Genomic DNA, 13,128 nt, shown 5'->3' on the forward strand with positions numbered 1-13,128 from the left:
TCCCTGCTGTGGGGCTGAGTGAGATAAGAGTGAGAGCATAGAGGGAAAAAGTGTTTTGAGGAGGAGAGGAGGAGAGGGTTCTCACTCACCTCCGCATGGTGTTCCTGGTTCTGCTGGAGGACCTCTATGACTAACTCCGCCAGGCGAATTGTTTCCTCCAGCTTTTTGGCAGGCGTGACTAAGCGGCCTACGTTCTCTGAGACAAAAGGATGAGGGTGAGGGATGAGTGGTTAGTCAAGCACAGAGAAGGATTCCAGGGGGATTTCTATGACTATTCAGAAGATTTTTTTTTCTTTTCCCTGTCTATATTTTAGAGCGTTTGATGAAAGTATAAACACAGCACTTACACTGTGATGTTTTAAAACAAATAAAGCTTGTTCTCATTTATGTGCATTTTAGGCTGCATGACACAAAGCAACAGAAGTGATGTGTTTGTAGGATAATCTGATTTATGCTGGAAGAGTATCAGGCACGAGAAAAGTGGTGCTGAGGATGGAAGTGCAATGTGGCATCAAAAACATGCATTTTTGTGAAGCGGTACTGAATAAGCCGTCTGTGTAAGGAGCTGTCGGATGGCATGGTCAAAAAACACTCCCTGAAACACACACACTGTAAACATACTACTGCACTATAACGTCAGTATTTCAATCGAGTAAAAAGTCACAATATATGTGCAGATTATTTTCTAAGAACATAAAAAATTAAGTCTATTAAGATTATTAACTGTAATTTCACCAGTCATTTCAAAATCTCTTTGATATCTGTATGACAATTTTGACTCACTGTATATTTTTAAAGGAATTTCTCCTTATTATTACTCTTTTGACATTATATTATTATTTCACACTATGACTTTCTTGAAGCAAGTCATTGATTTTACAGCTAAAGTCACTCTGACTCATTCCAGCACAATGCTGAATGTGCATAAAGTGTTATTACTTAAGAAGGCATCTTAATCCATAAAACAGCAACTGATCAATTGCTTAAATTACCTTTGATGTGTTTTGATGAATATATTTAAAGTGCGGTGCCAGTGTATCTGCCATCGGCTAAGGTTTTGTGCACTTAGCTGAGCTATTTCTGCCTCCACTTAACAGCAGTTGACTTTGGTTTATAATTTGAAAAAAAGCTCCAAATCACTTGCTTGTACCTTTACTGAGGGAATGATCTGATGAGACAGGTACATGTCATGGAATGGGAATATTCAAACGGTACGACTAAGCGGAATGATGTGTACGTAATTTGAGCATGGAACTGAATGGCTACACAAATCTGAAATCAAAAGCACATAAATACATAACTCTACATAGAACATTAGCTATCTTAAAGTTTTTTTTTTTTTTTCAACCTAAAATCCTTTTTCTGAAAGTTTCCTTAGATATTTCCGGCCAAATGAATTCATGAATCTATTTTTGGCTCCTGTCTGTGTAACAGATTAAAGAAGCCCTGATCTGACACTTTAGGTTACGCCCTCCATTCTCATGTCAAGTTTATCACAAGGGGAAATCTGAGATATCTAAAGAGCTGAGGTATTACTTCAGCCAACGTCTTAATGGACATTTAATCAGCACTAATGGATGGATCACATGGATTTGTATTACAGGAAGTAAATATCCTGTGGTTGTAATGTCCTGTAAGCGAGAGCTCTCTGAAAACACGTATCAGGGTTTGGTCTAGAGGGGCAGAACAACAAGGCTCTGTGGGTTCATGAGAACCACTGAGGCATTACAATCAGAAGCTGGATAACAGCAGTTAAAGTGACACCAATATCCAATGTTTCTGAATTATGTGGGATATCAACAGGCCAGTTCACCAAAATTACTCAACTTAAGACAAGCTGAACAAATGTTTCAATTCTCCCCAGTGGTATAAATTCATGCAGATAGTTTTTGTTTAATTGTCACCAACTGCAAATAGTTTGCTTTGGTGGATGAAGAGGACGATGTGGTGGTTAGGTTTATGTTTTGCCATCACCTGTTTGAGTGATGGCTTTTCATTCATGTTTTTTTTTTCAACAGTTTTTGGGGTGTAGTTGTTGTTCAATGTTTTTCTCTCTGTGCATCTTCTTTTTACATCCATATTGTTCAATGTTTTTATATGAAAAAGTCACATTTGGGCATCAAACTTCAATTCTCAAACAAGTTCACCATTTTTTTTTGTCTAACCCTACCTACAGTAGCCTATGTCTATTTGAGCTCTATGTTTCAAGTCAAATTTCACTACAGGGACAATAAAGTTAAATTTTACATAAAGTAAAAGTTACAATAAAACTACTGTATCTGCATGACTGTATACCACAAAGGTAGAATTTGTCAGTTTGTCATATTTGGTGGAAGTGACTCTTTTAGTATCCAACTGCAAATTTAATTTGAATGTGGAATGGTGTAATGTTATATGAGATTAAGAAAATGCATGTGTGTGTACTCAAAACACGCTCTTTAGCTGAAATATCTGTGTTGCATTTGGTGATGGGGTTTACATTCATAATTTCATATGTTGCTTATGTCCCATTTTCCGTTTTTTAACTTAAAGAGTTAGGCAAATAAATGTAAGAGATTGTATAACTCTATAATTTGTCGTGCAAAAATGGTGATTTGATTCACATTTCATGTTTTTCAAACAAAAACTAAGCACATAATTATTCTGTGAACCTCAAACTGGATTCAATCAGAACCAATCGAGAACAAACTTGACCACATCTGGGAATGATATAAAGTAATACAATCTCTGCTGTATTTACTTTATAAGAAGAGATGCTTCAAACTTAGCAAGACAGTTGAGAACTTGAATGAGTGTGTATATTACCACTGAGCATAATATACTGTATGGTAGATTCAGGTAAATCCTGTACTGTACATACATGCATAGGTTCTGTATCTACTGACAGAATACAGGTGTGTGGAGGGGTGAGGGATTCAGGTCTGTGTGTATGTAAATGTATGTGTGGGCTGTGGCTAAACCACATGCTAAACATGAGTTCACCTGGATCCTTTTGATCCTTTTGACCTTTCTCAACTTCAGCGAGAAAAAGAAGGAGAGAGGAGATAAAGAGGAGATGTTTAGAATTAGCACGGTTCTAGTGTTATTTTCACTTTACAGGGGTGGGGGACAGCTCAGAGTTGTTATCCATCACCATGTGACCCCTTTCAAAAAAGAAAAATAATTCTGCTGGGACATTTTCAGCTCCAGGGAGTGAGGTTTCTAGGCAACACACAAACGTCACAAACATGTAATAAAAACAGAAACAGTGAAACATCGCCCTGTGGAAGATTGGAAATTAAAATAGTGATAAGATGTTCGTTAACACACAGACAAAAGCTCAGACTTGTCTATCAGAAACAGGAAGGACACACACACAGCTGCCAGAGTCATAGACAGGACACACTGAGTGACTTGGATTGGTTTGAATCAAGGAAAAAACAAAAAAACAGGAGCTGTTAGATCCAGACACCCCTGACCTGTCCTCCCCGTACAATAGCTCTGTCAACAGATTCTCCTTCACTATCTCTGGTGTCGCAGTGAAAACAACACTAAACAAAACAAGCCTACCTGTTGGGTACAGCACACCACTGACACATGATCAGACCAAATGACTGGAGGAGATAACAATGTAAGCAATGTAAAAATGCATTCAAGTCAAAGGAATGGGCATCCAACCAAAAGAAAGAAGCTTGCAGACCAGACCGCTCATTCATGTCCATCACAAACAGATGGGACTAAAAATAAGGACCCCCGACTGATTCAGCGTGGTGCTGCTCAGATCTCTCGACTGGTGCACTCCCCACTCACTCTCACAGACAAAAGGCACAGATAAAAATAAAAAAAACAAGCATGGCAGGAGCGACATCTCTGAAGGGAGAGGAGAGGCAGGAGGGGATGAGGTGAAAGAGAAGGAGGGGGAGGAGGAGGAGGAGGAGGAGGAGGAGGAGGAGGAGAGGATGATGAAGGTACTCACGGATGGTTAAATCCATCACTTGAGACGCCAAGCAGAAGACAGGGTGCTCATACATTTCCCTCTTTTTCCCTATAAAAAAGGAATTGGGGCATGCAAGAGGCGGGGGTCAGAGGTGGGAAGACCAGAGGTCGGAGGCTGATGGGAGGAGGGGCTGTCCAGGTGAAAACCTTCCTCTGCTGGGCAGGGGGGTGGGGGGTGGGGTGCCCAGCGGTAAAGAGAATCAAATTTTCAGTTTGTTTGGAAGCAGGCGCCTCACAAGGACAGTGGGAAGTTAATTCACATTTGCATGGCAAAGATAGTAAGGTTGAAGCCCTTAGTATCTTTAGCACCCTGGGGGATTTCTTTCAAAACATAAACAACATCAGAGTTCTCTGCATAAATAGTGCATTGGATGAATAAACTGTTAGAGAGGACACAGCGAGGGAAGAATAAGACATTATAGAATGTCTTGGTATTGATGTGGTTTTGGATGTGTAGTCCATGCCAATAAAGAAAGACCATGTTGTTATGTCTCAAAGCACATGCAGGTGTCTGATGCTGGTTTGTAGGCATTCAATCCCAGCATTCCTTTTAGTTGTTAGCCACATATCACGTAGTAAAAATCGTCCAATCAAGTGATAACTGTAGCAAAGCCAACAACTGTGAGCGAGGAGGAAAAAAAAAAAAACAATAAAGCAGAGCAGACAGGGAGGGAGAGGGAGCGGAGGATAGTGGTCTAAGACAGAGGGGACAGGAGAGCTGCTGGTATTTCAATGCCGAGGCGGGGGTGGGGATGGGGTGGGGGAGTGGGGGGGTAGGGGGAGGTTTAAGGAGGGCGGGCGGCATCAGCTGGAGGAATCGGAGAGGTAAAAGCTACGGTAAAAGGTAATGGGAGAGAAGGAGTGCGCGTCGACTGGGAGCTGGGAGTCGGGACGTTCAGTTAGGCTGAAACCCACAGTCCCGTCGTCTAAAGGTCAAAAGGGCCAGTATAACCACGCAGCTCGAATAGTCAAGGCGAAAATGAGAGATCGGCACATTGACAGTTTTCAGGGCTTTAGATTTGAATGCATTTTTACTCACACACCTCTACACAAAAGCCAACTTGACCTACAGAACAGCACAGAGCTAAAGCAGGCCTGAAACAAAGGAGAGAGTTATTGGACTGAGACAAAAAAAAAGAGTCTCCGACAAACTGTCACAGATCATTTGGGATGCCACAAATCATCTGGAAATTGGACACGAATGTACCAAAGATACCAAGAGTAAGAAGTAAAGAAATAACAGTGACAAGCTCAATCTCCTAGGAACAGCATTTCAATCTGAAACCATACAAAATGAATGCATTGACCAGTGTGGCTGTTTAGTGGATGTCTTTCTTTAAATGAAGACATTAACTCCAACAGTCCAACAGTCATTTTGTGTCATGAGGTTGTGTGTTTCTAGATACCTTCGATTTTGGCGTATTCTTTGATACGCTCGTAGTTGAGCTGGGCGGCCTGCTCCAAACACTTGCGGATAACTCCTTTAACTTCCTCCGGTGGAACTGGGGTCACAATGTCCTTCATCAGGACCTGCAGGGCACATTAAAGATAAATTATGTAAGTCATTGTCATTATATCACATCAGGTATGTATTTATTATTATTTTATTATTAACAAACCCTCTCCAGCAGAGATAAAGTGGCCTTCAGTGCACCCTCTGGACGACCGAAGGGGAAAAAATATCTACAGGAAGAGATGTGGACAGGAGATGTAAAAAAAAAAAAGAGTGGGAAACGCCAACAGGCAATGTAATGTTTTGTAACTTGGTGGTGGTTGGCACTCACCTGAAATTTACAATCTGGTTTTCCAATATGACACGCAACCTCTCCTTGATATCCTCAAAGCGCTCCTTCTCATCCACTTTGACTGTGCTCAGCCCGTCTGGCCTGTGAGGATCACACCCACACACTTTAACCCAGCTGACACCCTGCAGAGGTTCAACCTCTCATCTGAGCCCAGCAGGAGCAACAAGCACCACAATAAATACAAGAAAGAATAAAAAAAACCAAGAACAAACACACCAGCTGACAACCATCAGCTCCCCAGGAACTGACTGCAAAATTGTGTGTGAGATGTGTTTCTGGACTTCCATTTGTGTTACACAGACAAATAATTGACAATGTCTCACCTGCTTTGCCCTTGACAGAGCGGTATATTGGAATCCTTTCTCTTTCTAAACTTGAATATGCGTACTCGTTTAGAGGCAGTGCCAGGATCTGGGCTTTGGGAGCTCTTTGGGGACATGAGGGGCTCATAGCCCAGCGGCCCCCAGTAATTGATGCCCTCTCTGACTTTAACAGACGCATGGGAGGATGAATAATATGGACAGTAAGAGACTATGGCAACAAAGGACAGAGAGAAAAGAAAACAAAGAAAAAAATGGTAGAAACAAGGAAATATACAGAGATATGAATTGATGGACAACATAACATAAAAAGCTGCAAAAAGCAAACATAACAATAACGTAAAAATAACACAACATAAATATGGCTAAATTACAAAGATGGAGGACAAACAGTTTGATGTCTATCTATAGAGATGTATGTGCCTACTCTGAACAGAACTGCTAGTATAGGAGTAGTAAAACATTTTGAGAGTTCTTAAAGGTAGAGTCTGTAGAATATAGAATAAAATGTTCAAATATGTCAAATTACTTGAACTCGCCCCCCTGACCTCCTAACCATTACCCCAACGTCCCATTTATCTGGAACGAACCAACTCACTCAGCCTGCCTGTGTGGAGGCCAATCAGGAATACTGAGGGAGTCGGTTAGTCGTTTAGGCCTTTTACCGACTAGTTGATGGACTGAAAAAAATGCGTAGCCTATATAATGTACACTTTAAAGGGATAGTTCAACATTATGGCAAATTGGCCCATTGCCATAATCCCTATAGTTTTAGGAGTAGCTTCGTTACCTTTATTTGTCGGTGCAAGCTGTTTTTAGAACGGGATTATGGCAATGGGCCAATTTGCCAAAATGTTGAACTATCCCTTTAACAGGTGTATTATTTTGTGACGGGACTTAAGTCAAGTAATGGCGCATTTTATTGTCAGTAACGGTAACAGCGTTATAACAGAGGAAACAGTAACTTTTTTGATTGCTCGTTACTGAAAAAAGTAGCGCCGTTAGTAACGCTGTTATTTTATAATGCTGTTATTCCCATCACTGCTGGTAAATTTCAGTTTAAGTTGGCATGACAGCGTCCAGTCACTGTCATAATCAAACAAGAACTTTGAAGGGCGAAGTGGAGAAGGGTTCAATTTTGTGTTTACAAACTGCAATGAACAAACCTACAGACTCTTTCTTTAATGTCCTGTCATCTTTATGTCATTGTGTCACAATCCTGTTCAGCAGTGTTACTCACAAAGCACAAATATTTGAAAAGAAGGAATGAGGGCACACCTGTTCCCATGGACATGGGAAGCACAAAAAGCGAAGCTGTAGTGAAGAAGAGTGGGGTCGATGATGGCCCCGTTCTCTGCCCTCTCCAGCAGGTCGCGCAGGTAACACAGATGTCTGTGACAACCTCGAACCCCGTTCCTGGCACTGTACTCATCCAAGACAAACACCTGGCCCGGGCTGAACCATCCCTGCACAACACAAACACAGATGGGGGTTTTCATCACTGCAGGCACACAGCAGAAAACACAGCGGCAGTATAGATGCGCCCACGCCGTCACACTCACCAGGCAGCAGAAGGTGTCATTGAGCCTGTGATCCAGCGTGAGCCGCTGTACCATCTCAAAAAGCGAGGCGTGGTCAAAGCTACAGGGGTTAGCGGAGATAAACTCATCCATGCCATGTTTCTGAGCTCTGTCAGCGTCTATCCAGCCAACAGCACAGGGAAAAGCACATGGTTCAGAGGAGAAGACATCAGTGAGGCACAGGCAGATAGCAAGTCTTCATCACTACACAGAAACACCAGGGATTCTTTTTTGGCTACTTCTAAGGGCAAATTATAAACACTTACAGCTTACATTGTCAACTTGCATTATGTCAGACAGCGTAAAGAGATTTGATGTATTGGTGGATGAGATTCTCTCGATCTGAAGCTAAGCTCAGAGGGACGGGTGCTTCTACTGTATGTGCATGCATGAGTCTTAATATTGTATGTCCCATTCCCTGATGTTTTGCAGGGGTAATACTTTTTTTTTTTTTTTTTTAACAAATCAAACATGTTTGAAGAAAGTGCTGCTGGACAAGATCAAATGCCTTTCTGATTAATGTATTCAATAGATTCTGCCATTCGCAACTGTTGAACGTCACTCAGGTCCTGACAAATATTGAGACGTGTGCTAGGGGGAAAAAAAAAGACACAAACATGGCAAAAGTGTAAATTCATTTGGACACACTGTAGAGCTACAGTATCAAATGCTAATTCAAGAAAAAGGTTGTAAAAAAAAAAAAAAAAGTAAGTGACTGAAGGTTTTGCAGATTTCTCTCCAGTTACAGATCCTGGAAAATCAGGGCCTGCATTGTTTTTAATGTTTGTCTTGCTTCATTACTTTTGCCATTGACCTTCTCTTTGTCAAGAGAATGTTCTGATTTTCAAAAAACACTAAACCTGCTCTTTGACATTCGATTAAGAAAGAATATTAGTAGTGTTAAAACATGTAATGAAACCTATAATGAAACCTTAGTAAATATGGGTGATGAACACATCGGTGGAATAAACTGTTGTTTTAGGAAAATAGGAAACATCTACAAGCTAAACTGACCTTAGTTTCTTGTTCTGTAAACAATAAAGCTGTCAGAGACAAAATCATGTGGACAAGGATGATACAAAATAGATGCACGTCACGTCCTATGTGTGAGTGACAGGTGTCATGTCCATGAGACACTGACATGAATGATGATGATTTTAGGGGGTTGTGAGGGTGGGAAGTGGAGGTCTAATCTTGGGGTGGGGAAGGGCCGGAGTACCAACAGCTGACATCTTTCAACCTCCAGGTCAGTGAGTTGGGAGGGGGAGAGGGGTGCTAAACATTCACAAAAATCAGCTAAAAAAAAAAAGGAAAGAAACTACAGAGGGTCACACTTGAGGAGATGTGCTTATTTTTACTCCAATCTGAGAAGTAAAACCTGTGAGGCAACGAGTGAAATGCTGACGATGGAGAACAGAGATGGTTCAAGGAAGGAGGACGGGACAGGTACAGCAAGTCATGGTGAGAAAAAGAGCGGGACAGTTCACACATAAAGTCTGTAGAGAAGGAAGTTAATGTCAGGAGAGGTGAGGCCGGTGAGACGACCTTTTGAATGGGACAAAGACAGTGCCAGAGGAAACCATGGACAAGAAGAAGAAGATTCACTCAGGGACAAGTTAGGAAGGAAGTGATGTGGTGGAGGAGTGTTGTTGAGATAGTGAGAAGACATCCAAAGAGTGAAGAGAAGGTGCCTGGGGTTGGGCTGTGACACACACAGTGAGTGGGCTATATCTCCTTTGGTTGGATCAAATGAGGAAATGGGAGTTGAAGTCCAGAATAAACTCAGTACCACATTAACCTTATCATAACGTACAATACAATAACGTTCTGATCATTATTTACAACCATGAATAAAGACTACCAAATTACCAAAAGTGAATAATAGGCTTTTGCATACATTTATAAATTATCGCATGCTGGAGTACATTGTGACTTTTCATTGAGCTTTTTTAAATGTCATGCACATCTGCAGACCCATTTTCAAATTTGCATTTTTTTTTTTTTTTTTTTGGCATTCCTTTTTTTTTCTCTACGCATTTGCAAGTTGACAATACTTGAATATGTTGCAGTGTATTCATGATCTCTACAGAGCACACTAACAGGCATACCACTACCGGAGAACTCTAATAGGGTAGCAATACAATTTGGTGCAAGTACATGGGTAGATAGCATGAAGCCGACAGAGGTAAAAACTGTATCATTCTCTGGGAGATGGGGGAAATGAATGAAAACTCCTGTATTTGTACAAAAGTATGGACACATGACACAGGTGTTCTCCTATTCAGGCAAAACAAAAGGCAATCAAAACAAATCAAAATGAGATCTCTCCTTTCTGGAGGTGTAACACCGGTCTAGCCTCTATCTACAAGCCCATCTACTGTAGGAGGAAGGAGGGGAGGGGGAGGGGGGACCGGAGTATTTTAGCGTAAGAAGGGGGCGGCATTAACTAATCCTTGTCTTTGGCATTCAGAATACTCCGCATACATATTTGCCAACTCTCACAGAGAGAAGTTCAAAGAAAAAGAACTAAAAGCAATTGAGCCCTCTGAAGTAAAGCATGATCAACACTTAGGAAGTGTCAAAACTAACTGAACTCATGCATCACTTACATACATATGTTATAAAACAAAACATCCCAGGCTGCCATCATCATTCATACTGTAATCAAATTCTAACTTTGAATTAATGTATAAATAAATGTCAGGTTTTCTAGGTCTCATCCATCTGCTATAAAATAATCATCAGTTTGTTCTCAGCTGCTTTTAATTTACATTTAAATTATGTATATTAAAATAAAAATGTCATTACATAACAAATGTTTACTTTGTATGTCACCTTTTGTTATCAGATAGCTTTACTCTGAGGGGTCCCATCACCAATATGAATTAAAGAGAGAAGGCAATTATGCAGTAACAACTTGAATATCAACTTTAACCATTACTGAGTCAAATAATATGTTCTTAGAATAAAATACATGCATCCTATACTGGCACGAATGGATGCTTATACTTGGATCCTCGAGTAGAGGTCGTCGAAAACAAAAAAAGTTATCAACTAATATTTAAGACATGAAGCGAGACGTGAAAAAGGAGAAGAGGGAAAGAAGAGAGATAGAACGTTGCATTTGTCAGATAATCAGCGGGGATTATCTGAGCTGTGCCGGCTACAGGGAAGCACTTACCCTTGAGTCCAGCTAGAAGACAGCAGGGTAAGAAGGGACAAACCAGAATAACATAAAGACTAGCAACAAGGCTGGAGGAGAGCAATCACGAAAGACCCTGACCTAGCAGCTGCATTACTCAAGAAGGGTACAGGCAAAGCATGAAGAAGAAAACACAACTCAAAAACAACAACCTATACCAACATGAGAGTTTGTGGGTGGTGGTGTGTGAGTACATGTGAGGATATGTGAACTCGACAACAGATGCTGAGCCATATTAGAGAGAGAAGAAGGGAGACAGAGACAGAGTTAGAGAAAGAAGAGAAAGCGAGTTAGAGAGAGAAGAGAGACAGAGTTAGGGAGAGAAGAGAGACAGAGTTAGAGAGAGAAGAGAGACAGAGTTAGAGAGAGAAGAGAGAGAGAGTTAGAGAGAGAAGAGAGGGAGGGAGGAAGAGAAAATTTACGATCCTCATCACTCCACTGCAGTTTATTTATTCTGGATTCCGGACAAGTACTTAAGGAGTCGAGAGCTGCACGTTAAGTACTGTCACTCAGTCTAACTGCAGATCAAACAGAAGACTCACTTTTAAAAGGGACATTGGCAAATACATCCACCTACACAACCAAGTAAACCCCAACAGTCACTTTTATGTGTAAAAGATGCCTGTGTCTTTTTTAAAAGGAAAGAGACTATGAAGGTCCTGGAAAGACTAAAAGAACCTGAGGTGTCACAGTACTGGTGTTCTCAACAATGAAGAGTCGTAGTAATGAAGGCTGAGCTGCTTTAAAGGAGCACTCCACTCACTTTACATGAGGACCATTGTACCTGAAATGCTCAGTAGGACTGAACGTTGGTTTCCATACAAGTGTAGCACAAAATTTACTGAAATGTCCAGAGAAACTGTGAAATTAAATGGAAAATTGAAGTGGGATTCACTGAGATGAACAGTTAGAAGAGTTTTCTGCCTTCAAACTATTGTAGGAGAAGGAGGCCCAACCAGATGACGTCATTAAAAAAGCACATGTTCAAAATTCAAACAATGGGAAAAAAATGCAGAGAGGTGATGCACATATGGTTTATGTTTGTTTCATGTATTAATTAGAGAATTTCCACACAGATGTGTTTATTGTACCTCTCACAGATTTTCTTTCTCTCGAGCGGAGCTGAAGCTTCAGTGGATGTTTAAGTGATTTGCTATTAATTCTGTTTCCACTGCATATTATGTGATGTTTTTGATTTTATCGAATGTATTATTTTGAATATAAATTGTGAATTTGTAATGAAAACAGGTGAATGAGTAAAATCAAAACATCATCAAGGCTAAATTAGGTTGAGGTTGTGGACTATAAACAGCCCCCAGTGCTGATGTTTGAGACTGAGTCAGAACATCTCAGCATCTTTAATAGTCCTAATTTTGTCTCACACTACTCCTGCAACTCTATGGAGTGCCCCTTTAAGCCACTTTTGGGTTTTGATCAGTATGTAATATGCTGTATTTTCTGTACAATCTATCATAAAGAAAGACCAACACAGTGATCTGATGTACATTAACTAGAACTCTTGGGGTTTGTGACATGCACTAATCCATTTTTTGGTAAGAAACTGGTAAAAAAACAAAAAACAAAAAAAAACCCTTAGGCCACATCCATTATACAGTATGTGGATGACTCAGGACCTTCATAGGACTCTTGTTTTCCATCATTCCACTGCAGCAGAGTCAGGAGGGCTGTGTTATGTTATGGTCCCAGTGCCATTCAAGACCACCAGGGGGTGAAACATGTACGCGTGGTGTGCCACAATGTTTCAGGCAGGGGGGTAGGAGGTCTGTGCCACTGTGAGGAGGCTTTGAATGGCAACAGCTGGCATCAGAGGCGTCAACTAACCACAAGAACGATCACATACTGGACAAAGAAACCAATGGAGAAACAACATAGAATTTATGTGATAGGATTCTGAGTAACTGGTCCAATTCATGTAGCTGATAGAAATCTTTATCATGATACGATTAACAGAGAGTGACATAAACTTGGGTTTTTTTACAACTAATATTATTACTACTGCTATTTTTTTTATTTTATAATAATTGTAACCATTCATCAGTTTTTAAGTGTTTGTATTGAATGCCAATTTCTCTACCATTTTCCTACTGAGAGAAAAAAATTGGAGAAAAAAAGTATTAGTAAGAAGTGGAAAAGATTATTCTTAATCTGTGGAGTCAAAAGATGCACACAAAAATAAGTTTTGTTCTGAATAGCAGGATCTATTATTGTGGATTGTTAAGCAAAAT

The 13,128-nt window shown here is 40.5% G+C and overlaps 1 protein-coding gene across 11 annotated transcripts in view; it reads right to left on the reverse strand.

Annotated features, from left to right (window-relative positions):
- Positions 1-13,128, reverse strand: part of LOC310985773 (calcium-dependent secretion activator 1-like) — a gene marked incomplete at both ends in the record, with an annotated part of 71,873 nt that overhangs the window by 16,291 nt on the left and 42,454 nt on the right. For 3 of the 11 annotated variants that reach the window (XM_083971430.1, XM_083971431.1, XM_083971425.1), the window contains 7 exons: positions 90-196; positions 3,956-4,024; positions 5,382-5,505; positions 5,595-5,658; positions 5,760-5,861; positions 7,379-7,566; positions 7,663-7,799. In XM_083971430.1, the coding sequence (XP_083827556.1) occupies positions 90-196; positions 3,956-4,024; positions 5,382-5,505; positions 5,595-5,658; positions 5,760-5,861; positions 7,379-7,566; positions 7,663-7,799 (791 nt within the window). Of the gene's footprint in view, positions 1-89; positions 197-2,982; positions 3,016-3,955; positions 4,025-5,381; positions 5,506-5,594; positions 5,659-5,759; positions 5,862-7,378; positions 7,567-7,662; positions 7,800-13,128 lie in introns of all 11 variants that reach the window. The other 8 variants (XM_083971424.1, XM_083971422.1, XM_083971432.1 and 5 more) reach the window with 6 other exon arrangements.

The sequence above is a fragment of the Trachurus trachurus genome, assembly GCF_905171665.1.
Source record: "Trachurus trachurus genome assembly, chromosome: 5".
Classification (NCBI taxonomy): domain Eukaryota; kingdom Metazoa; phylum Chordata; class Actinopteri; order Carangiformes; family Carangidae; genus Trachurus; species Trachurus trachurus.